This window comes from Chelonus insularis, unplaced genomic scaffold (assembly GCF_013357705.1).
Source record: "Chelonus insularis isolate UGA/USDA-ARS -01 unplaced genomic scaffold, ASM1335770v1 contig_3_pilon, whole genome shotgun sequence".
Lineage (NCBI taxonomy): Eukaryota > Metazoa > Arthropoda > Insecta > Hymenoptera > Braconidae > Chelonus > Chelonus insularis.
In genome coordinates this window covers 3,796,501-3,823,337 of record NW_023276556.1, presented here as the reverse complement: position 1 = coordinate 3,823,337, position 26,837 = coordinate 3,796,501, and the positions used below count along the sequence as shown (strand labels likewise).

At 29.2% G+C, this 26,837-nt stretch overlaps 6 protein-coding genes across 9 annotated transcripts; 1 reads left to right on the top strand and 5 right to left on the bottom strand.

Annotated features, from left to right (window-relative positions):
• The first annotated feature begins 1,451 nt into the window (after nt 1-1,451).
• Nucleotides 1,452-3,571, top strand: LOC118068428 (glycine-rich protein DOT1-like). Its single transcript, XM_035085818.1, has 4 exons — nt 1,452-1,521; nt 1,597-1,658; nt 2,092-2,625; nt 2,758-3,571. Exons 1-4 carry the CDS (start codon nt 1,504-1,506, stop codon nt 3,209-3,211), a joined length of 1,068 nt encoding a protein of 355 aa, XP_034941709.1. The 5' UTR covers nt 1,452-1,503; the 3' UTR covers nt 3,212-3,571.
• Nucleotides 3,572-5,515: 1,944 nt separating this feature from the next.
• LOC118068583 (uncharacterized) lies at nt 5,516-7,061 on the bottom strand. Its single transcript, XM_035086073.1, has 4 exons — nt 6,932-7,061; nt 6,280-6,341; nt 5,906-6,218; nt 5,516-5,806 (listed from the first exon to the last, which is right to left on the bottom strand). Exons 1-3 carry the CDS (start codon nt 6,950-6,952, stop codon nt 5,963-5,965), a joined length of 339 nt encoding a protein of 112 aa, XP_034941964.1. The 5' UTR covers nt 6,953-7,061; the 3' UTR covers nt 5,516-5,806; nt 5,906-5,962.
• Nucleotides 7,062-8,215: 1,154 nt separating this feature from the next.
• On the bottom strand, nt 8,216-9,519 carry LOC118068584 (signal peptidase complex subunit 1-like). The gene is made up of 4 exons (XM_035086074.1): nt 9,235-9,519; nt 8,976-9,035; nt 8,621-8,836; nt 8,216-8,469 (listed from the first exon to the last, which is right to left on the bottom strand). Exons 1-3 carry the CDS (start codon nt 9,277-9,279, stop codon nt 8,624-8,626), a joined length of 318 nt encoding a protein of 105 aa, XP_034941965.1. The 5' UTR covers nt 9,280-9,519; the 3' UTR covers nt 8,216-8,469; nt 8,621-8,623.
• Nucleotides 9,520-9,795: 276 nt separating this feature from the next.
• LOC118068515 (prestin-like) lies at nt 9,796-16,136 on the bottom strand. Of its 4 annotated transcripts, none has more exons than XM_035085974.1 (13): nt 15,361-15,722; nt 13,979-14,086; nt 13,745-13,906; nt 13,552-13,662; nt 13,235-13,413; nt 13,000-13,164; nt 11,996-12,100; nt 11,779-11,912; nt 11,360-11,699; nt 11,028-11,300; nt 10,740-10,913; nt 10,503-10,629; nt 9,796-10,253 (listed from the first exon to the last, which is right to left on the bottom strand). In XM_035085974.1, the coding sequence occupies exons 1-13, from the start codon at nt 15,476-15,478 to the stop codon at nt 10,075-10,077; spliced, it is 2,175 nt and encodes a 724-aa protein (XP_034941865.1). In that variant the 5' UTR covers nt 15,479-15,722; the 3' UTR covers nt 9,796-10,074. The 4 variants fall into 4 exon arrangements, with proteins under 4 accessions (XP_034941865.1, XP_034941867.1, XP_034941868.1 ...); XM_035085976.1 differs by lacking the exon at nt 15,361-15,722 and adding an exon at nt 15,908-16,136 and having other exon boundaries at nt 9,797-10,253; XM_035085977.1 differs by lacking the exon at nt 15,361-15,722 and adding an exon at nt 14,866-15,180 and having other exon boundaries at nt 9,797-10,253.
• Nucleotides 16,137-17,755: 1,619 nt separating this feature from the next.
• LOC118068322 (pyrethroid hydrolase Ces2a-like) lies at nt 17,756-20,015 on the bottom strand. The gene is made up of 7 exons (XM_035085624.1): nt 19,769-20,015; nt 19,148-19,634; nt 18,865-19,070; nt 18,633-18,792; nt 18,408-18,544; nt 18,185-18,332; nt 17,756-18,099 (listed from the first exon to the last, which is right to left on the bottom strand). Exons 1-7 carry the CDS (start codon nt 19,967-19,969, stop codon nt 17,765-17,767), a joined length of 1,674 nt encoding a protein of 557 aa, XP_034941515.1. The 5' UTR covers nt 19,970-20,015; the 3' UTR covers nt 17,756-17,764.
• Nucleotides 20,016-20,748: 733 nt separating this feature from the next.
• LOC118068321 (uncharacterized) lies at nt 20,749-25,736 on the bottom strand. Its single transcript, XM_035085623.1, has 14 exons — nt 25,401-25,736; nt 25,178-25,315; nt 24,765-25,107; nt 24,366-24,568; nt 24,141-24,297; nt 23,595-24,033; nt 23,331-23,517; nt 22,712-22,912; nt 22,144-22,630; nt 21,822-22,024; nt 21,585-21,744; nt 21,369-21,499; nt 21,130-21,277; nt 20,749-21,074 (listed from the first exon to the last, which is right to left on the bottom strand). The coding sequence occupies exons 1-14, from the start codon at nt 25,614-25,616 to the stop codon at nt 20,749-20,751; spliced, it is 3,339 nt and encodes a 1,112-aa protein (XP_034941514.1). The 5' UTR covers nt 25,617-25,736.
• Nucleotides 25,737-26,837: the final 1,101 nt, after the last annotated feature.

Here is a 26,837-nt window from a genome sequence, read left to right as displayed (position 1 = left end):
TTGTTTAATGGAGGAAGGACGAATGAAAGAGAGAGTCAATAGAAAGGGAACTGTAACATCTCCACGTCTCTCCCACGATTCTCTCGCTTTCTATTCCCTGGACCTTCAACACTGTAGTAATTTTATGTCCTTTTATGTTCTGTACTTAACTTGAATAATTTCTTTCATCCTTTGTAACGTTTAACATTTTTTTTTTCAGAACAATTAGATAATTAATTCAACGTCTTTATTGGAAACTAGACAGAACTCTTATAGAAGTGTGATTCAAAGCAGTTAATTGATAAAATTGAGTTATTTAATAGTGGTAAAAATAATTTTATATTTTTCTATTCATGATTTATTTGACATAGGCCATTCAGAATTTCCTATTATGATTTATATGATTTTAAATAATGAAAAATTTCTTTTGTGTTATATATAATGGTGTTTAATTAACTACTATTAAAAATTAAAAAAATGCAATTTTCCTTAAATGATAATATCAACAGGAATCTTTTAGAAAAAAATTGGAAATGATTTTAGCATATCCCAATTATCGAGAGTCTGATATTAATTTTCAGAGTAAAAAGTGAAATGCTTTCATTCCAATACTTTTTTTATCAGTCTACCATAAAAAATTTATCTTTTCGTACCACTTGAGTAATAAACGTGATTAAAAACATGATTTTGATGTCCTAAAATATATGTTCATAGGACACGCGAGTTGTGTCATCCTTTAAAAAGTCTCGCTTGAAAAAATACTTGTCATAATAGAAAGTGTTTTTTTTTTGCAATTGTTCATTTATCAGTAATAATTATTTCACTTTCAAAATCTTATCGGAAGTGTTTTGCATCAAAAGCTTTGCTTACATTTTATGTAATGCTTTCAGTTTACCATTCAACTTTTAAGGAGTTAATTACCATTGATGTTCAACTTCAAAGGATTCAAGTAATTCATACTTTTTATTCATAAAGTGTTGCAGAAAATTCTTTTATTATTTTATGATCATAATAATTTTGAGAATTTGATAGTTATCTTTTATTTAATAATGTCAAATATTCTTTCATTAAAGAATTTGATAATGCAAATGGATATATTAATGAACATATGTTTCCTAATGGCTAGAAGGGATACTGACATAATACTAGAAAAGTTGATGATGGAAATGATGAAATGACTTATGGGATCAGGTGCAAATTTCCTGATAAAAAGATAAGATATAGAAGTTATGATTATTGAGAGAATGCCTGAAGCGCGAATTTCTCTGGGTTGTAGGTCACGGTCGGTGTGGGGTATAAGCACGTTTCCTTTTCATCTTCCTTGATCTCTCGGTCTCCCTCATATAATAAGACAACACAACATACTACCGTCACGTATCCCCACCCAATTTCTTCCTTCCCTTGAGTATTTTCTCACGTCAGTGTATATAAGTCCACCACTTCTTACATATATAGAACAGTGAGGATCCATCTATTGTACAGGACAGACCAAAAAGCCAATTTGTATTGGAAATTTTGGCTGACATGATTTCACGGATTTTCGTAAGTTTGTCTGAAATAACAATTATTTTAATAACTTTTAAAAACAGTTTTATATAGTTTTGTATATGATTTTAGATTTGTTCATTAATTATTTCCATTGGCACTTCAATAGTTTCTGCAACGTTTGGCAATGAGCAGTAAGTAGTATTTAAAATTGAATAGATGTAATAAATAAAACTGAGAAAAATTTTTATTAAATTATTAGAATTAAAATGGTCAATTATATTTAAATTAAACTGATTAATTTTTCAATTCCATAAGTAAACAAATTATAATAAACTGTTGAATGAAACCTAATGATATTTTTCTCAGTCTATTTATGCTAAATAACAGCTAAATGAATATGTTTCATTTTTTAATGACATAATTGTATCCTTTTCATTTGTCTAACAATCAATTAAATTAATTATTAGTGAATGAATTTCAGTAAATTAATGGTTATTTCATAATATTGACTAATTTTCTAATTTCTTCATCTATGTAACTCAGGATTGAGTATATATTTAATTAGCAATTATTTTATAAAAAAAAATTTAATTGACAGCACTAACTAGACAACTATAATTACAGTGTTCACATAAAGATACACCTGCCAGTTGAAAAAAAACACCACGGCGGTGGAGATCATGTAGAAATAACTAGTCCAGGAATAGGGGGTGGTCACGGAGGATTCGGAGGAGGTCACGACAGTTTTGGTGGTGGACCTTCAGGTGGAGGAGGCCATGATTTTGGTGGAGGATACGGAGGAGGATCCTCAGGTGGTGGAGGTCATGACTTTGGTGGAGGATTCGGAGGTGGATCTTCAGGTGGTGGAGGTCATGATTTTGGCGGAGGACATGGCGGAGATGATTTTGGAGGATATGGTGGTGGCAGTGGAGGCCATGGATCTTCAGGAGGATTTGGTGACAGTTTTGGAGGTGGTGGACATGGTAATGACATTTCCGACAGCTATGGTCCTCCTTCGCAAAGTTATGGACCACCCTCGCATAGTTATGGACCTCCATCTACTAGCTATGGAGTTCCTTCTTCTGGATTTGGAGGATCTCATGGTGGTAGTGGTGGTGGTGGAGGACATGGTGGATTTTCATCTAGTTTTGGAAGCAGGTAAAGTTATTCTTCTCAATTAATTAGGGTGTACGTTTTGTTGAAATTATATATTTATTTTATATCCAAGTGGATAGTATTACCAATTACTTGTTATATGTTATATGTTAAAATATAGTAAATGATTTTTAGTGGTCATGGTGGTAGTTCTGGAGGATTCTCTGGAAGCCACGGAGGATTCTCATCTGGTGGACACGACAGTTACTCAGGAGGTGGCGGTGGATTTGGAGGATATTCATCAGGCGGAGGTGGACATGACAGTTACTCTTCAGGAGGCGGTGGACATGGTGGATACTCTGGTGGAGGAGGCGGACACGGTGGATACTCTGGCGGAGGAGGTGGGCACGGTGGGTATTCTGGAGGAGGCGGTGGTGGCCACGGAGGTTATTCTGGCGGTGGCGGAGGACTTGGCAGTTATTCCAGCGGAGGACATGGAGGATTTTCCGGGGGTGGTGGAGGCGGATACAGTTCTTATTCAAGCCATGGTTCGTCTTCTTTCGGTGGTTCTGACTCTTATTCCAGTGGCGGTGGTGGTGGTGGTGGCGGCGGCCATCACGGAAGTTTTTCGGGCTATCATAAGAAGTAAAAGTGCTTCACTGAAAGCAAAGAAGTATTTCTCCTTTCCACAGTCCCTATTATCATCCCTTTTTTTTAATAAAATTGCCAGACAGACTTCTCAGAACTCGTTTTCAACACTGGTTCATTTCCTTCCTCATCTGAACGCCTTCTAGAGATTGCCATCCACTCGAGCACCTTGTTTGTGAAAGTAATAATTTCTCTGTTCGTGAAATTTAATTTATAACTGATCACCAGGATACTCTTTTTTTTTGCATATTCGGTCATAGGCATGACTAATGCACGATATTATATAAGAAAATAGATTGTTGTATTTTTGATTTGTTTGTAACATAAATAATATTTTGTAAATATTTATAATTTTGTTAATTGTGTGGCTGTAATAAAATATTATTTGAAATTTTTTGTAAATAATTTTTTTTTGTAACTCTCTAATCATTTCCGGAAAGATCAAAGAATGTGATAAATTTAATTTTTCTTTTTTACAAAAGACTTAAAGACCTGAAAAACAATGTAACATATTTTTCGCAACCATTAAAATAATAGAATTGAATAGAATACTTTTTCACATTAAGTAGTGGTAAATGTTTGTAAAATCTATTCATATAATTAAAAATCATTTTTCACTATTCATGCAGTGAGACTAAAATGGAAAGTAATGAAGGTGAAAGAGCTAAGTATAAAGAGTATTACAAGAGTGAATAAGTGTGTACTTTTTTCGCAATTACATATATCGTACTCTCTACATACTGCTTGATAGATGGGACTTCTGTCTTGTGAGAAAGCATGATCAATACTTCCGGTGGTATTAGGATTTTTCTGGTATAATTCACTTTCCATTATAGTGAAACCAAGGTCACATACATAATCCTCGAGAGTTAATTGATCATATACTATTTGTAAAATTACATTTAATGTATATTAAATAAAATAAATGATCCTTTACTTTTATTTTATCAATCATTTATTTTTCTATTAATTAATTGGAGAAAAGATCTGACATCAAAATTAACCATAAATAATTCAGGAAGTCATTAATAATTCCAAACATATTTTTTTTTATTTATACAATTATTAATTTAATTTTATAATAAGTTCATGTCGATATAAAAAATTTATCTCGTTTATAAATAATTTTTCTATTATATGGTTCATTAAATTCCAATTGATTCACATACCAAGTATTTAATGATAAAAAGTGGGAAAATTAAATTTTTGCTGCTTTTATTTGTACATGATGAGGTATATTAGAGATACATGAGATTTCGTACCATTTCCTTTAACTTTCACTGCGAAAATTCATGAATGTAAATACATATATGCCTCGATTGATCAAGAAATGGATACACAATAAACATTATACGGTCTGTATCGAGAATATTCTTGGATGTGAGAGCGAAAGTTAAGAGGGAGAACACGCGATATTAACCCGGAAATTCGTATTGCTCATGTTTTACTACCGATGATGATTACTCTAACTTTATATTTATAAGGCAGTTTCTGAGCAAAATAAGTCTTAGTCTTTCTCGGACTTCCTTTTGCTTAACATTCAGATAAAAAAGTAGTGAATATTTTTAAAAATGATGCGGACACATGTAAGTTTTTTACCAGTTGATTAGATAGTATAATTAATTTTGATATATACAAACAGAAAAATATGAAATCCTTCTAGAAAATGAGTTTTTTTTTATTTCAAATGCTACTCATTCAGTGAATCAACTTAGTAGATTACTATTGCACTTTTTATTGCAGCTGGTATTGCTTGTAATCATAGCAATCGCCCTCCTAGTATCATCAACACCTATTCCAGGAGATAGTGAGCAGTGAGTATACAGCCTATAATCAATTCTTGTATGTTTATAATATTTATGTCGAAATATTACATGCCTCATTATTTTATTCACTTATAATCATAACTTAATACTTTTATCTTAATAAGTTTCTTTCTATGTTTCTAGTGTTCACGTAAAAATTCATGTACCTAAACATATTCACACGCATCACCATACTGTCGTGAAGAAAATATATATTCCAGTGAAAGAAGAAAAGACTGAAGAACATCATTATCATCATGAAGATCATCATCATCATGAAGATCATCATCATCATGAAGATCACAAATTTATTGATGATGCTTGGGAGTGAAAACTTGCGAATTAAATTTTAGTAATTTTATTTTTTATTGTTTTTGTTATTGTTGTTATTTGTTATTACAGTTTTAGTTGTTTTCAATTAATTGTATGATTACCACTGTGCAATTTATAGTGTATGAACCAAATAATTTATCACATGATCTATGAATAAATCACTTGAATTAATTGTGTCTATATTTTTATTCAAAATAGAAAGTACAAAAATTACGGTATTTAGTCACTTACGCATACAACAAACATTATGTACATTTAATATATGATGGATCCGATGTGAGATCGAATAGTATTTTTGATATCTACTTTGGTGAATAATTATACCATTTTTTTCTTAATTATTACTCCAGAATATGACTAATTAAAAAGAATTGTACTCTCGAAAAGTCCAGTTTTGTTGTAATTTAAAGTACTTCTTAAATTTTAAAACTAACTTCTGTTACTGAAAATATTGGGACCTAAAAAAAATGTTATTCATTAATAAAAGAAAATTCTCAACGAAATTCAAATTGACAATAATTATTGACAGTAATTATAGTTAAATGAAAGTGACTTACTAATTTGGAAATTGATCCATGAAGAGAACTGTAACTCTCTAATAATACAAATCCTCATCACCACCATCCCCCTTTGTCTTCCCACCCGTGCTTTTCTTCATGCACTGGAACGGGAACATGGACTTTTTCAATTACGGGCACATGGACTTTTTCAACCACTGGATATGGTACGGGAACATGAACTTTCTCAACGTGATGTACTGGTACGGGGACATGAACTTTTTCTACATGATGAACAGGGTAAGGAACTTTCTTCACGTGATGATGATGAACAGTGTGCACTTTGTATGGTACGTGAATAACGACGTGTTTGCTGAAAAAAATATTTTTTTAATTGTCTATCCACAAAAAGTTTAATTGATGTAAAAACTTACTGATGATCATAACCAGGGACGGGAGATGCCCACGCTATTGCGAGTACTCCAAAAAACACTAACTGAAACAGTACAAGTTCAATTATAATTATCTATTATGCGCTCTGAGAAAGTAAAAGTATTATTTTAAACCGTTAAACATAAATGATACTGCATTCAGTGCAACACTTAAAGGTTTCGCTTTAGCTCGACCTAATTTAGGTGTTACGTTTGCAAAAAATGCATTATTTAATTACGTGATGAGAATTCAGTGAAAAGAAAAAATTTTTGTTTTTTTTTAAAAAAAAGGAATTGTGTTGAAATTTCGTCTTTTGAATTTTTTTTATACTTCTTTCACTTTTTAAAATCAAAATAAAAATCTTTATTACATATACTTATATCAACACAGTTAAAAGCATCTAAACATTTTATTATTGTATTAACTTTACTACCGTGTAATAAAATGATAAATAAATATAATTAAATCACAGCAAAATCTACCGAATTATACTGTCAGAAAGATTAAGTAGTAAAAAATAATGGCTATCGTAAATTGATGATAATTTTCTTATCAAAATAAGAAAAAATGAAACAAATCACTGACACTTTATCCGATTTTGAAAAAAATAAATTTTTCCTTTTTGATATATCAATAAGAGTAAAAAAAACTCACAACAAAGGCGTGAGAGTACATGATAGTTGAATAGAAAAAAACAGAAGTAATTCTTTGAACGAATGCAGATACAGTTCTGGTTGTCCACTGCTGAGCATTGGGTTTATAAAGGTGGACCGAATGTGAAAAAGCCCACTTTCAGTATGTTATTGAGTAGGGTAGGAGCTAAAATATACGTCACCCATATTACTTGATTCCCCTGCAGATCACTTTTTAATTACGTAAAACTCAGGAAATAGTGCACGCATCGTTACGTTATATCGTAATGAAAACACACACCTTTTCTTCGTATCTTGGGCTGCATTGAGCACGTGGCTAAATAATAGGATAGAAGTCTCTAGAGCTATTAACACATAATTATTATAAATTATACATTTTTATTTTTTTTATCTTTGTTTATAACAAAGTAACAACTTTAAAATAGAAGAGATAGAAATCGTACGTGACTTGTTCATGTTTTTAAAAAATTATAAATATAGGTAAGTATCATGATTTTCACTCTTATTAAGTAATTTTGATATCATTATTTATGTATAGACAGCAAAAAACGAAAGCGATGGGGTAACAATTCCTGGCCATTTATTAATATTGATCAAGAAATTGGGAAACTAGTTACTGATTTAATGACACAACAAAAAATCATTAATTTTTTCGTGATATCTCTCCTTAAAGAAAATTTTATCATTTCCTTAGAAAGTCAGTATGCATGATTATATAATAATCATCATTATTTATCGATCAAAAGCTTTTAAAAAGTTTTCAGTTGACATCTCCGGATATTTTTGATAAGAGTAATTAAAACTTCTGAAGATCAATAAATTTTTTTATCGGACAATAAAGAGTTATATATCAAAATTATGATATCAGAACAAATTAGCCAATTATCAAGTAATTATAAACCACTCAAACTGTTCCAATTAACTGAAGTATTCAAACTAATTAATACAATCATATTCATAAATTAATTAATTAAATATATATTTGAGACATTAATATTTACTTAGAGACATAATTTTTTCGCCCCCATCGAGTTTATTTGTTATATTTATTTATAGTCTTTTTCTGCCAACAATAAACTGCAGTGATGATGCAGGAAACAGTGCAATTGGAATACCAGAAGCATTCATCATACACAGAGAAAGTGTTTCATAATTCCTTCGCGTATTTTTTTTTATGTAAAACATCTTTCGTGGTCATAAAGGCGTATCTATTATGTGGCTTCTTGGACCTATTTTGTATTTAAAAAATTATGTAATGATTGTTGCAAAATTTCCTAAACCAGTATTTATTAAAATGATTGAATTTATTAAATTTTTTCTAACATGTTTTGCGGTTTTAAGTATCATTGTGAAAGTATTAAGCATATTTCAAAGTCGTTCTTTTCGCATTTATTCGGTCTCAAAGAAAATATTCCCGACTTTAGTTTGTGACAAGAGAAAATAAAGAATGTAATCGATGAAAGTCGTTGGAATGAATCCAATGTTGAACATATGTGCATTAGTTTCATGAGTAATTGACACTCTATACTCACAGGTAATCTGTAATTAAATACTATGTTTATTCGATTATTTTTACTTTATTTATGAAAAAAAAATTATTTATCTAATAACTGAATTTATTTCGAATGTGTAAAATAATTTATATCTTTCAAAAAAGATGAATCAAGTTATAATATAATTTATAACACACCAGTCAGAATGTTGTACTCTTATCATTTACTATATTTTTTTTCTTTTTATTTTTTGTAGGAACTTCACTTTGTGGTTTTTGCCAATCTAATGGTTTTCTCCTGTACATTGGCCATGGGGGAACTGTGATAATCATGGCCATTAAAAATCCAGCTCCAAGGATATATAATGATTGAGAAAACTCTTGTATGATGTAGCCCCAAATTAAACCTACAGCCTGTAAATAATAATCAACTATTATCTCTTAACAAAAATATTTCATTTTATTATTCCATATTATTTTCAAACTTTAATTTATTCTATCATAGTCAGGCTAATAATTTTTTTGGAGTAAAATTAAAATTTGATATACTTACTCCAAAAAGAGTTACTATAATTCTAGATAATTTTTCTGCTCTTGCTTGACCATCATAATCCTAAAATCATCAATAAATAACCATTAGTCGCAATAAAGTATATGGTAAATAGAGTTTGTTTACGTGGCACTGAATGAAATGTCAAAAACTAACCTAGAAGGATATTTTTTGTTATATTTATTCAGACTTTAATGACAATTTTTCAACATGACATCTTGATTTAAGTTTAAAAGAATATTAATAATCAACATTTCCTTACCATGTGAGTAGGAATTGATTTAAAATATTGAATTAACGATGCCATGATTTTTTATATTAATTTACTCCAACGTAAATAATTCACAGATGCTAAAATTTATCAGCTAATACGCATGCGTAGACCAAGCCGACACCACGTGATTATCATCGATTCGCGCAATTTTTTGATTCGTGAGTTACGTGTGACATTTTTCAATTACGTATAATTTTCCAACAACTATTATTCAATCATTATAATTAATATTTATCTAAGAAAGAATCTTTCTATTGCAAAAAAGAATATTGAAGTAACTTAGAAACGTGTTTGAATGAACCAATAGATCACTTTACTATTCGAATGACAGTTTCTATCGCTTAGTGATAAAATGCTGAATGAGAATAATGTCATTTGTAATGAATTTTAAATAAATAAAGAAAGAGAATAAATTGCAGACACGTGCTATCAATGTTATGATAAGAATGTATAATTGATGCATAAATATAAAAAGAAAAGTTTAACAAAAAGTATATAAATGTATATTACAGAATTCGTGATCCACTTTTTTTGTTTTTGAATTTTATTATAATTTTGAAAGTCCTTTCACCTTTCCTTAAGTTACATGATTTTTAAATTTCAACTTTACATCCTTTTAGAAAAATATTGTAATTATCATTTATAGATGACGATATTTTTTAAAACTTATTTTCATCTTTTGACATTTATATTGTTCAGAATAAATACTTCTATAAATATTCATCATCAAGATATAATATTAAAAATTAAATGTCATCAGATAAATTTTTTTACTAATGTAAATTTAAAAAAACGAAATAATTCTAAAAAGACTTTGAGCTAATAAAATCACAGTCGGCTTATACTATTTTCTTCCTCATACATAGGCCCGCACGTCCACATTGGCACCGGGGAAATCACATTCTCGTGTTGAGCATAATTCACTGCATCACTTACAGTTGGAAATATCATGAATGATTCTGTTTTTTCAACAGTATTGCATTTTTTTATTGTCTCAAATACTGGTCCTGAATAAAAAAAGAGGTATATTAGTATTCATAAAAAATCAATCATAGAAAAAATAAGAAACATGGTTGAGAATATAAATAGAACAGATCTATTTATTTAAAAAAATCAAGATAACTATTTCCTCACGATGAAATAAGATAGCAGATACCGGAACCAATTTCTGATCACATAATACCTTTTTTGATCGACTCAACTTAGTAATTTATTCTTATAATGTACATAGCTGCTATAAGTAAATGGATTCGTACCTGAACAACCGGAAAGATAAACTGAAACTCCAATCTTCATATAATCTTTGATAAGACTTCGAATAGTTGCTACACCAGCTGGATCAATATGATTAAGTGCAGAAAAGTCGAGTATTAATACTCGTAACTATATGAAAATGAAAATCATATAAATTATAAAATCATTAAAATTAGCTTATAACAGAGTATTTTTTTTTTAAATTTCATTTATTACAAAGAAGTTATTAATTTTCTTACTTTTTGAACTTTTTCTTCTGTTATTTCTTTATCGTTGGCTTTAATACGACGGTTCAATTCATCTTGTGGTTTCACGCCGGTAACTTTAAATACTTCTTGTCTAAAATGAAGTTTGGTTGCAAAGTTAAGACCACCACAATAATGGAACATTCGAATTCCAGGTATTTCAACAGTCTACAAATAGTTTAAACAATGAAATCAATTTAAGTTATTCCTGTTGAATTAAAATGATTCTTAAAATTGTCTACTGACAACAATAAATTAAGAAATAACATAAATTAAACTCACCTTATTATATCTATTAGTGTCTAAATAAATCTCAGTCCCTGGAACAACACCTAACTTGCAAGTATATGGTTTCATGGATAAAGTAATGAGTTTTATGAAGCATAGAAGAGCTCCAACAAGTAATCCATATTCAATGTCTAGAATAACGACAATAAGAAACGTAACAATCCAAACCATGGCATCAGTTGTTGATAATTTGCAAAACCTGACTAGATCTTTAACTTGAAGAAACATTCCCTTAAGTGCCACGACGATTATAGCTGCCAAGACACACTGAAAGTAAAAAAATAGATGATGTATGCTTCAAGTAGTTTAAAAGATATTTTTCTTACCCTTGGTAATGGTTCAAGGTAGGGTCCAATCCAGAGCAAGACAAAGAGTAGCAAAAAGCTAGATATTAAGCTAGTTAACTGAGTTTTTCCACCAACTGCAGTTTGCACTAAAGATCTTGACAAAGATGCTGTAAATGGCATACATGAGAAAAATGATCCAAATAAATTACCTAGACCTTGTGCTACTAATTCTTGATTAGCATCAATCTCATAGTTAAATTTTTGAGCAAAAATTAAACCCATTGACATTGAAATACTGTATGATACCATGGTAATAACAAAGCAATCAACCATTATCGATGATAAAAGAGATACTGGTGGCATTGAAGGCATTGGTAGTCTAAAAATAATTCTCATAATGATTTATCATGGAGATATATAATTAAGAGTCATTATAGCATAGTTATTTGACTGTATACCCGACAGGTATCTCTCCAACAGTGACAACATTATAGGCTTCAGTGAGATTCATTTGAACAGAAACTAATGTGCCTATAACTACTGCGATCATTTCGATTGGAATAGGGAAGGCACAGTATTTACTCACACGTGGCTGCAAATAAATTATCGTATTATTAAGCCATTAATATATATCAAGTTCCAATTGATGTGAGTTTATCTGAAAGATTATCTTACCCTCAAAACTTCGTTATTGAAGACTATTGCAAGTATTGTAATTCCAGATATTATCATGGCAGTGGTATTCAAATTATCGATTGAATTGAAGACATCATAGTAAGTCTACAAATTAAATCTTTAATCCACACATAAGTTTTTCAAAATTTATTACAAGTATGAGAGTAACAATGAAGAATATTCTATACTGTAATTTTGATGTTCAAAACAGAATCATTTATTTGATGATTAATGAATATAAGATTATATTATGTCAGTATTTAATGATATTTACTGCTTTCATTAAAAACTTTTCCTCAAACCAGTCTCAGCAAGTTAAATTCCCCTGTGAGATTTATAAATTGCTTGCGCTTGTCACGTGTAATTGTTCTTGAATACCGGAATACCGGAAAACTATTATCGTAGTGAAGAAATAAATTGCAGAAAATTTTACACTATATTATTTCTTTAAGTCTTTATGTAACAATAATTATAAGTTTAACCTTTTTTTTCTGTTTGTCTATCTAGATTTATAAATCTCAAGTTGAAAAATTAATCACTTTAGAAACTAAATGACGAAGACTTTGATTCTTGGTAAACAATAATAATACAAAAAAAACTTGCTCAATTTTATGACTTTAGTTAACAGACCAATTGACAATTAAGCTCTAACAAATGACGTAGATTTTTAATTTTTTTAATTAAACTATTTTTTCAGCTCAAACAATTTTCGATTTAAATCACATTTTTTTTTTCAAACTCCAACAACTTTTTCATCTTCTGGAGGATATCCAGGAGATATCTATTGGTCTGCTTTACCCTATGGGGCTGTAGAAATAAGAGAAAGCGATATTTCGTTTCTAAAGACAAAGAAAAAAAAAGTGAAGCGTAAGTGGGAGAACTACTTCTCCTCTTGGAAAAGGATCAGGGATTTTGAAGAGAGATTTCACTATATTTCGAACCCAAAAGTAAAAAAAAAACAATCAAGTAAAATGTAAATGAATGTATATTTAATGGATACTCACGAAAACGACTTTGAGAATACCACGACGTTTACGGAGTTGTAATCCCAAGAGATCTTTGATTTGCGATGTGAATACGTGAACAGCAGCTCCTGTGGTAAAACCGCTGACCAAAGTTTCTGACAAGAGGGATGATATCAGCCCTAGACGCAGCACATACATTGCCAACTGGGACACCAATAACTTGTCATTTTGATCTTTTTTTTCAATTTGTCTGAGTAAATAATCATATCGATACCTGTAATATGCCTACGCCAAACGTTACTGCAGTTGCCACTTCTAGGGGAGAAAATTGATTAGATGTCTGCAAATATTCTATTGATGGTGATTCTACTGAAGTTGAATTTTGACTATTAGCAATAGTACTGTGAGTTAAAACTACTTTGCCAGTCATCATGCAAATTACAGCAAATGTTCCTAGATGAAGAGTAAAACAATAATTTGTTTATTAAGTAAATCAACAAACGAAAGATTTATTTTTTTTTTCGAATTTTGATTGATCAAAAAAGGTAAAACATTATTTTGATATTTTAATAATAAATAAAATAAATTTACCCATAGAATTATGTCTAGAAGTTCCGAAAATCATGTAAATAAGGACAGGGAAGAATGCCATGTACATGCCAACTACTGGTGGAACATTTCCGAGCATTGCATAAGCCATTCCTGGAGGTTGAAATTTGTTTTTTGCAAATAAAAATTATATTATTCTATTATGCTCACGCAGTGTTTGTTTTTCTTTTATTACCTTGAGGAATATGCATTACTGCTACAGTAAATCCTGCTGCTATATCTCCGAGAATATTTTCTCTCCATGGATAATTTGGAAACCAGTCCAACATAGGGATAGTTTTTTTCAGGCATGATTTTAATTTAAAATTTTTATATTTTTTCTTTAAACTATTTCTTACTAAAAATCAATCAATTCTACTAAAATTTTATTCGATCATTAACTACACTCAAGCTAACTTTTTTAACTCACATGTTGAAGATGGTTTGGAGTATTCGAAAAATCTATCAAGATCCTCTTGTTGATAAACTGGGCGGCGAACTATGAGCTCTGGATTATTCGACATTTCATCACATTGATCTCAAATAATAATAAGAATAGTAAATTATTGAACATGTTTATAAACAAAATCCATTTATTAATAAAAATATCACTAAACAAACATAATAATTTAAACATTTTCAACACCATAACAATAAATACTATAATTATTTAAATAATTTTGGTCAAGAAATACCATAATCATGAGATTTTCTTTCAATTAAACGACTTGTTTCCATTTTGTTGAGAAAAATTTTTTTAATGACACTACAAATTAAGTCTTAAATTAAGAGAAGATAAAAATTATAATAGACTGAAACGCGCCCACTGGTCATTAAATGATGATGCCTCCGGGATGTGTTGTGATTACACAAGTCCCAGATATAAAGACATACAATGCTTTTATTCGCTTGTGTCACGAGACTCAACCGCCGTTGATATCTAATTAATCCAAGATTGTCTTAACACGCGCAAACGTTGAAGATTCTACTTATTTTATGCTTTTACCGATCATTCATGATATCACTTCGTTATTAATCATTCGATACGCGAAAACAAGTGTTCACACGTCTTATTGAAAAAAGAAGTTTATTTTCTTAGTGTAAGATAAGTTTTATTTACTCTGGCCTGTTTTAAGATATTTCTTACATTTCTACAGTCGTGACTTCTCAATCAATCGAACATGAAAAAGTTAATTCTTTATTCTTAACACGTTCAGAATTTATTTCAAATAAAATTTTTATTGCGTGTAATTATGTTAATGTTCAATTGTTGTTATTATTATTGTTACAAAAAATTTTAAAAATTCTGGTTCTTACTTAGGAATGAATAAATTTGTGTCTCTGTTCAACTTGTAAATATAATAAATAAAATGACTTTGGACGTTTTGGTTCCCTTAGGAATGAATGTCAGAAAACGGTGGTATGTAAAGAAATTTTATACGAGACTTGAATGTCAAAACGATTTCTCTGATCTTGAATTATCACAAGTTGTTGCGAAATTGTTTGGAGAGTGTTTTACCATATTTGCTTTTTTTGTTCTAATTTCTTAAAAGACCTTCATAGTTTTTTGTTGTATATTCTAATGGAAATATTTTATTCTCATTTCAGTAAATTATTTCATTCAACAAGAATCTATAACAATAGATACAAAAAATTGTAAGTCAATAAAATATAATTGATGAAAAAATAAATAAATGTATACATACTTAAATAATTACTTTTTTCTAAAGATAAACAGAATAATCTTGATAAGATTATTTTTTCAGCTTCACATGGAAACTGACGTATTTTTAATATGATTAACTCACTCACAATTTTTTTCTTCATCTACCGAGTGATGATACTTTTTTACTTTTAGTTTAGATTCGTATTTAATCTCATTCAGTATCATAGCAAATAAATACAGTTGAAAGTATATGGCTAATAACATCTCAGGGCTTGGATATAATATTATACTTTTCTTTCTATTAAATCGACAATAGTATATAATCTGGTGAATGGCTACTGCGCAATGTTAAATTGCAAAACATCACGAAAACATAGATAACACTTTTCCCAACTGCTCAAACATTCACCACATTATTAATGATAATTATATCAAATATATTCACTCCAACTAATGAAAATTCAAACGATGATATAAAAGAGCAAGTTTTTATTGAAAAAATGCGAACAAATCAACTTTGATAACAAGAATAAAACTGGCTTCAATCAATTATTTAAACTAGTTATAAATAATGTAATAATAAAAACTTCTTCAACAGAGGTCTTTAGATAGAAACCAGTAAAACTGACAGTAATTGACGATTGAAGTGAATATATCCTTTATTACATATTAATGATAAAAAATCTCTCTCACTTTTTATACACGATTATCAAATTATTGCAGATAATAAAAAACTGTTGTACATTTATACAGATAGTTTGATACGACTATTTATTACTGGTAGTGCTCAGTCACCTTTCCCGTTTGGTATGGTTATACTAACAGTAATGATATAATTAGCATTCACAAAACAGTTTATCTGCTTTATGATTGGAAAACATTATTAAAACTGAATAATATATACCGAACGTGATAAAGAAGTGGCAGATATTTCATCTCAAATTTTACTGATTCATGACGATACAATACATATATTTTCAGTAAATAAAATCTAAAATTATCACAAAAGATTATAAACAATGTTATAATTTAGTATAACATTATCATTATTACTGACGTTGTATGAAGCTTAATGTTGATTAATTATTCTTCGCACGTGGCTCATTTCGTGTATAGCAATTGGAGGTAACGATTGATTATGTGTTAATGAATTTTAAAATGCAATGCAATGCAAGTAATTCTAATTTTACATGTATCAACTATTACCCTTGGCACACTCATGAATCTACACTTATACTCTCAAGACCTATATTTTTGAGGTCACATATAAATACAAATAAGAATCAAAATATATCAGTTGAACAAATTGACTTAATTAATAAACGGCTAAATAAACAAAAATTTATCACAATAAACTTTTTCTTTCTTCAACTATCTAATTTTAATTATCATTGTTGATAAATGTGATAATTGTGTTATAAGTGATTCTGTTAATTCCCGGATTTAATTCCGGTCAAAGCCAAAGAAAAAGAGTTTCAATAAATTTTTTTACATTTATAACTGAACTTTTTTGTAAATAAGTATATCTTTACTTTACTTCTATCTTAGATAATCATACCAGTACATAATTAGTATTTATTTAATTAATTTACTATTTATAATACAATTAAGATGGATGATGCTTTATTTATAAATGATGATTTTAACCTTTGCAAAAAAAAAACATTAATAACTTAATTAAAATTTAACACTTACATTATCTTTCGAATTTACATGAAATGTTATTTATATGTGTATTTTAATGTTTAATTATCATATAAAAATATTTTAAATCCGTATAATTGAATGTTTAATTGCATTCTAGGACAATTTATAAATATATTTAATCTAAAAAAAAATAATCATAAAAAAAGTGTCTTTGCCATGTAATAATTGTTTTGCGGTTAATAGTAAATATTTTCGTTCTGATAAAATTGATTAAAGTCATAGACAAAATTTAATGGAAAATTCTAGACGAGAAACTCTAAATTAAGTTTAATAATTAAATATTAAAGTTAATCCAGTTATTATATAACTATTTTATATCAAAGGCAATAACTTTCATTTAGAATTTTTAATGATGATCTTTTTATGTATTTATATATAATTTTCGTTAAAGATAACGAGTATTTAATTTTTATCTTTTCAAGCTCACCTTGATATTCTGACATAAGACCGCTGCTAGTCTTAATAAAATAATTATTTTAATACATATCAAGAGAATAAACTCTTATCTGATATTATGAAATCAATAAAACGTGAGAAATCATGCCACCATGATTATTGTACTTAACTATTTCTAATTAATTGAAATATAAAATGACAAAAATATTATCATCCGTTATCAACTATAACAAATGATATTCGAGCTTCATGAATATTAAATAATGATAAGACTATATAACTAGATTTTACTTGATTTATTTGTCCTCACTTATGGAATTTATTTATTTGATGAAACTTTCAAAAGAATTTCTTTATTTCTCCGATGAAATAAATGTATTCTTTCTATGTGAAAAGAAATTAATAAATTATTCACTTTCTTATTATTAATACCTTTTTTTATACACTTTAGGAACTATTTTGACTATTAGAGCATTGATAATTTGTTCCAAAGCCATGAATGGCATATGAAAACAATTGTGAGGCTGCACTAATAGAATTTTTTTTCATAGTTAAATCTTCATTAATGTCCAAAAATTTACCGTCAACTTTGGCTTCCGTCCATTTTATACCAAGAAGAGGATCGGATTCTCCGTCAGGAGTAGGATTTCCATATTTTGCGAAATTTGTCCACATTCGAGTAATACGATTTTTCATAATTATGAAAGGATTTTTAGGATCTTCAGGATACTCCAGAAGAGACACATACCAAAAATAAGCTAATTCATCCTCATGAGCAGCACCTTGGAAAAAATTTTTTATTGTAGTTTATTAAAATGAATAAAGATTTTCAAATATACTAATCAGTTAGATAAAATCAATATTTACCTTTCATATTAATATGATGAATTCGTTCATGTATAGATATGGTTGACGTAAATGAAATTCCGTAAAAATAAACAGGCGCAGTACTGTATTGGGTCATTATTTGTTGTTTTGCATCGATATCTTTAATAAATGCTGCTTCGGATACACTCTAAATTTAATAATACGAGTTGCATAAGTGTAACTTCATAATTTTTATATTAGAGAATTGAAATTATCTACTTACAGTTAAAAGAAGTGAAGCTCCTTGCGTTACCATATACGCATAAAAATTTTTCCATGGAAAGGAGAGAAAATTACTCGAATTTTTAATGACCCTATCTCCTTCATTTAACGTTTTTTTTATCATCAACATACTGTCTCCTTTAATAAAAACAAAACGTTATTCCTTTGATGATTAATACAAAATTAAACCCATTACATTAAAAATGTAATTCTTTTTTAATAATACCTGGCCCTATTGTCAATGCTTCGTCTTTCATAAAACCAGTCATATGAGGTACATGACTAAAATTACCAGATTTATAAATATCATCAGAACATTGAGAGTAAAATGCACTATCACCAGCAACTAAAGGATCTTCTAACGTCGGTTTAAATGGTAAATCAATCTGTAAAATTTATATTGTTGTAGAATTTTTTTTTTATATTTATCGATCGATCTACAGTAAAAGACCACTTACATTGTGGAGGTTTCTTGTTGCTTCAACTATATCTTGGGGTGGTATTTTATATAAGCTTGTTAAAAGTTCATCTTTATTTCTATCAGTTATATTCAAATGAAGAAAGAAAGCAAGATTAAAAGCTTGACTTTCTGCTTCCTTGGGACGGGAATATGCCCATTGGCAATAATGAGATCCACTCATGCTAATAGATCGATGAAATAACCCTAGAAATAACATTAAAACTTGGTTATTTAAAGTTAGTAATAAAATCAGTTTTTAAATAGAATTTTTCATTTTTTACCTTTTGAAGCCTTCGAAAGTATGTGATAATCAACCGAAACACCACCAGCACTATGACCAAAAAGTGTCACGAGATTGGGATCTCCTCCAAACTTTTTAATATTTTTATTTACCCATTTTAAAGCTAACAACTGATCCTTCAACCCAGCATTCCCAGTCGCATTAGTGTGATTTAAAGCTAAAAATCCCAATGCTCCAAGACGATAATTAACTGCTACTACAACAACTTTTTCTTCTATCAAAAAATCCGGTCCAAAAAAAGATATATTAGTCCAACCACTGTAAAATCCACCGCCATGTAACCATACCATAACAGGTAATAACTTGTCATTTGTCTTCTTAAAATTTGTCTTAGGGGTATACACATTGAGATTCAAACAGTCTTCATCGCCAACATACACTTTATTTATTATGTCTCTTTGAGGACAGGGTGTAGCTTCTGATGTTGCATTAAATACTTTTCTCCACGGATCTGCTTCTTCTGGTGGCTATGAAAAAAAATATTCTATCAATTTATACAAATTTTTTTAAAAAAATAAAAATATTTCATCAGCTGATTATAATTTTTTCCCCCGCTAAAATTCCTAACCTAAAGATTTTACAAATAAAATTTTCTGATTACCTTAAATCTGGCATATCCGACAGGTGGTTTTCCATAACGAATACCTCGAAATGCTGAATATTTTATTTTATTTTGTACAGTGGTGCGAAATTCTCCTTGAACCGGTCCTTTATCTGTATATACTACTTCAGTTAAATTAGATTGAAGATTATTTTTAAGAGCATTGAATAAAACGAGAAATTTGAAATGTGCAAAATTCATCTTTTTTAATTCTTCAACAATAACTTGATGTAATAAAAAAGATAAACTAATCAATGCACAGAAAACAAATAAAGTTCTCAGCAGGAACATACGATACAGTCACATTCTTCACGGCGATACTTTATATATGAACCGGATTGAAAAGAAAATGTTCTACGTAAATTCTGACGTTTTAACTACAACTGAGTTTTTTCAAATACAGTAAAATCATAAGAGTATACGTCAATTGATAAAACAAAATAGATAAAAATAAGAATTAAAATTATATTGTTGTGAGAACTGATATAATGCTCTGAAAAGAATGTCAATTGACGTTAATGACTATACAGTAATTCTTTAGATAAAGGGCCTAGTTGATTACTTTCATTATCTTGATATATATTGTAAAGATCATTGCCCTAAGCAAATTTGACTTTACACACATCGTACATCCAAAGTGACATAGACGTTAGATAAATAAAAATTAAAATTTATTTACTTATCCAATCAACGCATTAATCAAGGTTATGACAAGTTAATAAAAGTGGCTTACATACTTATAATATTGGCACAATGAATGAAAATAAACAAAGATGAGTTTAGAAATATGTATTTAAAAAAATGATATGAATACTAAATTATTGTTGTATCAATTTAAAAACATCATTATATTGTTAAAAATGGAGTAATCATTGTTAATTGAACTTCTTTATTATATCAGTTGTCAATTACAAGGTATGACATATTGGTTAAATATAATAATTTTGTAATTTAAAAATAAGTAATAATCGTATTTTTGATTATGAAATAATTGGACATTTATTTGAACGAACAAATAACTCAAATAATCCAGAAATGATGTCAGTAGATACATCAGTAGGATCACGTTTAATGCTAAGTTTGTTATCTATATCTAAAAATTTGTTGTGAATTCCAGAAATTGGCCAAGTTATGTTGAGTTGAGAATCAGCATAGCCGAAAGGAGTCGGATGACCGAATTTAGCGAAATTGGTCCACATTAAAGTCACACGTTCTTGAACAATTGTAAAAGGATCCTCTGGGCTTTTAGGATAATCCAAATATGAAACGTACCAAATGTAAGCCAGTTCATCTTCATGAGCAGCACCTTGAAAATATTTTTTTATAAATGTAAGTATTTATAAATTGATTGTTTAACTTACCATCCATATGAACATGATGAAGTTTTTTATGAATTGACACATTTGATGAGAAAGATATTCGGTAATAATATACAGGAGCATTACTGTATTTTTTTAAGAGTTTACGCTTGAGATCAATTCCAATAACAAATGCTGCTCGTGAAATATTCTAGATATTAAAGAATGAAAAATGTAATTTTAAGGCTTATTATTATTAGATTTTTCAGTCGAATAAGATTTATATAAAATGGTAGATTTACTTCGATAAAGAATTCTGAAATGTTAATAATCATTTTCGAGTATATTCTTTTCCAAAAATTACTATCTCGATTAATATTTCTTTCTTTTATTGCGTTATTCAAAAGTTTTTTTACTGATAGCCATTTATTTCCTGAAATAAATTGAACAACTTACAAAAACAACAAAAAGAATACTAAGCCACTACATAATCAATAAAAATAAACAATCCTTTGAACCTGGAGCTATTGAAACTGCTTCATCTTTAGCAAACCCCAACATGTGGGGTAAACCACGAAATCCATCTGATTTATAAACATCAATAGGACACTGGGAAATAAATGCAGTATCACCTGCAACTATTGGGTCTTCCATTGTAGGCTTGAATGGTAAATCGATCTACAAAAAAACATGATTAATTATTTTTCATATCATAAAGAATGAATTTTATTTACAGTAACAAAAAATCCACTTACAAAATCGATTTTTCTTGTTGCTTCAACTAAATCATGAGGTGATTTTTCATATAAAGCTGTTAAAAGCTTTTCTTTATTTTTATCAGTGATTATTCCCAGCTGTTCACCAAGCTTGAAAGCTTGTGATTCTGCTTCAGAAAGAGTGAAAAACCCCCATTTACATAAATGCGATCCACTCATGCTGATAGATTGATGAAAAAAATCTGAAAAGTATTAGGCAATTGGATAAAAGTAGTCCACTGATGTCGATGACTTGCATAACAATCATTCAACTGAATAAATAATTTAACTCATTTTTCTTTCATTATAAAACTGTTTGTACCTTTCGAAACTTCTGACAAAACATGGTAATCAATTGAAACAGCTCCAGCACTATGACCAAAAAGTGTCACCAGATTAGGATCTCCACCAAACTTATCAATATTCTTATTCACCCATTTCAAAGCTAGAAGCTGATCTTTTAATCCAGCATTTCCAGTGGCATTAGTGTGATTTAAAGCTAAGAATCCAAGTGCTCCTATGCGATAATTAATGACTACTACTACAACTTTATTTTCAACTAAAAAATCTGGGCCAAAAACAGACATGTTTGCTGCACCGCTTTTAAATCCACCGCCATGTAACCATACCATTACCGGAAATAATTCATCGTCGTCATAAGCGAAATTTGTTCTAGGAGTATAAACATTAAGATTTAAACAATCTTCTTCTCCAACATAAGAATGGTTTACAATATCTAGATGAGGGCAAGGAGTTGCTTCAGATGTTGCTACGAATATTTCTCTCCAACGTTCTGCTTCTTCTGGTGGCTATACATTTTTCAAAGTAAAAATGTTAATTTCTGACTATTCATGACTGTTCTAAAGAATTTGGAGCAAGAATATTTTTACCTTAAATCTTAAATAGCCAACTGGTGGTTTTCCATAACGGATTCCACGAAATGAAGAAAATAACATGGAATTTCGGAATGTTTGTCTTATTTCTCCTTGTACAGGGCCTTTGTCTGTACTAACTATTTCCGTTAGTCTAGCATTTACACCAATAGAAAACATACTTAAAATATTCAACAAGATCAACTCATAGAGTTTCATTTTTTAAATACTTTCGACAGTACAAAGGAAATATTTTAAAAATAAGAATAAACTTCAACTTCGTGTTTGAACATATGTTTGCGAAAAGATGAAAATATTTCAGATATCGTAAAATATTCTTTATAACTTCAGGAATATAAACCTATCTTGAGGTATGATATCTTGAAATTTATGAAGAATCTTTGAATTCTATCAATGAATATTTTTTCAAAAATTCAATAAACTCTTATGTAAATTGATAAAAAATTTATTTTTAGCATAAAATTTAAATTACATAAAGCAATAAATTTTATCGTGGCTCAACCGATAGAATTGATTATTTTATTGAATATATCAGTTTAAAAATACATCAAATGTATCAAAAAATTGCTGTGATATCACTAATTTATTGAAATAAACATTAGATTAATTATAATAGGAAAGGGCAGGGTTCTATCAATAACCGTAAAGGTGAAACCAGAGTACGTATTATCTGAATAAAAGAACTGATAGGTCTTGGTCCAATAGAATATTCAGTATTGATTTCAAGATGTGTTCCATCTTCACCAGAGTTAGGCCAAGTGATATTCAATAAAGGATCATCTGTTCCATTCGGTGTAGGATTTCTAATTAAAAAATAATATTCATTAACAAATAATTTATTAATTATCCGAATAAAACTATAGAAAAAAAATTATTTTACCCATATCTCGCTAAATTAGTCCACATTCTAACCATCTTACTTCTTTGATGCGTAATACCAACGTTAGGATCAGTCGTTTGATTTCTATCAGATACCCAGAAAACGTGAGCTATATCATCTGAGTGAGCAGTTCCATTTAATTGATTACCTCTCACTCTATGAAGAGCTTGAGGATAATCAAACGAATTACGATAATAATACACAGGACCTTTGCCTTTAGCTAAATACTGTTGAGTTCTATCTATACCAGCGATAAAAAGTAAATCGGTTGTTACATCAATTCCTGTGTAAACCGTATCATAACCAATTTCACTAAAGGTATTCAGCGTAGAATTTACAAGATGACGTAACTGAATTATATTTGCTATCGTTTCTATACCAGTTATATTAACAACAGTATCTAGAGCAGAATTAAGGACTCTGAGGAATGATGCTACACCTAGAGAAAGGAACATAAACATATTTTTAGAATATCTGGAAGAATTATCTTGAAAATTAGTTAAAAAAAAAGAAATAAATTAAAAGATGAGAAAATAGTTTTCATACTATCAGCAAATGAAACAGTCTCTGAACTAACGAAGCCAAGAATATGAGGTTCATCACTGAAATTTCCAGCTTCATACATTTTGACGATACACTCCGAGATAAAAGGTTCTGAACTGTATTTAGGATCTTCAATACTTGGTTTAAAAGGTAGATCAAGCTTGTGTTAAAATAAATTTATTTGAGTCATTATTAGAGTGATTATTTGAAGCATTTATATACACTTACAATTTCAAGTTCAGTCGATGTTACCACGATGATTTGTTCAACAGGAACATCGTATAGTTTTTCTAAAATTTTTTCATCAGTGTCTTCCACAATTCCTAGTTTTCTAGCCAAGTAACGTCCTCGTAATACTGCTTGTTCATGAACAGATACACCCCAAACATTCAAAGGCGAGCCGCTCATTGCTATCGATCGGCTAAATAGACCTGAAAGTTAAGTGATTACTTGACTAATAAATTTACTCTTATCGATTAGTTTTATCATAATTAGTATAAAGCGTAAAACAGTTGTTATGTTGTATAAATATAAAGAAGAAAATGTTCTTATTAGTATTCAAAAGTATTCTATGCTAAAAAGTTGAAATTTTATTTTCATTTTAAATTAATTATTTTTTAACGCTACCTCTTGACATTGGAGAAAGTTTATGAAGCTGTACGGCAACTGAGCCAGCACTTTGTCCAAAAATAGTTACTAAATTAGGGTCACCGCCAAAATTTTTTATATTTTTGTTGACCCATCGAAGAGCAAAATTCTGATCTTTAAGACCAGCATTACCAGTAGCATTTTTAGTTTCGAGAGCTAAAAATCCCAAAGCTCCCAATCGATAACTCATGGCAACGACAACAACATTTTGTTCAAGAATAAAATCTGGTCCATATCGTGAAGCATTAATATATCCTTGTATAAAAGCTCCTCCATAAATCCAGACCATCACAGGTCTCAATTCAGTATCATCTGCTTTTAGCTAAAAATATTGATTATAATTTTTATAGTTCTTGAAAGAAAAATAGAATTATCGATAAGCATGAATTAACCTTAGGTGTATAGACATTTAAATAAAGACAATCTTCATCACCAGTAGAAGTTTTATTATCATAATCATATTGAGGACAAACACTCGATGTGTTGGTGGCAATTAATATATCATCCCATGGATCGATTTCTTCTGGTGGCTAAACAATTTTTTCATCAAGTTTTATGCATTAATTTGATTATCATTGTATGAATACAAGTTTAATTCAAATAAAAGTTATTTACTCGGAATCGACGACGACCTATTGGAGGTTTGGCATATGGAATTCCTTTGAAAGCTGAAAATTTTTTATGTCTCACAATCGTTTTCAGTATTACCCCTTGAATGGGACCTTTGTCAGTTTGAAAAACTTCTGATAGTTGATATTCAGCAAAAATTTCATTCAAACTGGTCAATTTAATTACACCTATTGTCAGTAGTATCAAGCGGACTTTTATCATGACGTTGATGACCGGACTAGACTAGAATTGAAGTGATGTTGAATGAGTTAAAATTATAGAAAACTGAAAAAAAACACTAATAGGTTAAACAGTTAGCTAACACTAACGATAGGTTTTAGTTATTTTTAATAACTTCACAATTTTGCAAATAAGTATAAGGAAATTACAACTTTAAGCATTAAAAAACCTGAAGTTGACAGTAATTTTCACGTTTCTTATTTGTCAAATTCCGATAAGGCGATAAAAAAAATGACTGTTATATCATTAAACACTAATAACAAAAATTGCCTAGTATTATCGTCTTATGTAAAACAAAAATTACTCAATAAGTAATGTTCATAAGTGTTCTTTCTGTAATTGAAAAATTAATTGCTAACCAATGTTTTCCTCTTCATTGGAAGGCTTTACAATAGCGTGACAATAGTTATATGTAAGGTGAAATAATTTTTTTTTTACTGCTAACTACAATTATGATCATAATTACCAAGTAAATTTATTATATCTTTTATATTTTTATTAAAATATTTTAATTATCTTAATTAACTTTTCATGAACAATTAATTTATTTTGACATACAAAATTACCACAAATTTCATTAAGAATCATAGAAGTGGATAATCCAATAATTAATTAAAGTTCAAATGTTGAATTAAAAACCTGAAAATAAAACCAAAGTAAATGACATTAAAAAAAGACCTGCGACTTAGATGTCACATAGTCATTGCTCACGCTAAGTAGCCCAATTAAACTCCCCTCAAGAAGTTTCATTTATTTTTTTTTTTCACTTACATACACAATTACTCCGATAAAAGCATATACAATATTAATTATTCAACAGAAATTAAAATAATCTCTAATAAATTTAAATATTTATTAATCTCTTAACCTCTTACCTGGAATTTACAATAATCAACAGGTGGTTTTGCGTAAGGGATTGCTTTGAAAGCTGAGTATTTGACTCCTTTTTCAACAATAGTCAACACTTAGCTTTGAATAGATCCTTTATTCGCTTATATGACTCCAGTTAATTCAATTGTTTGGTCGAAAACCTCAAAGATTGTCAGTATCAGTGACAAAATAAACTTAATCACGATGAAATGATTTCTTAATATATCACCTAGATGCAGACTTTTAGCCTTGTGGTTTTCTAAATAAACATAGACATACTTTGTTGATTTTATTGCTGTAGTAATGGTAAACATTCTATCTAGTTTATTGCTA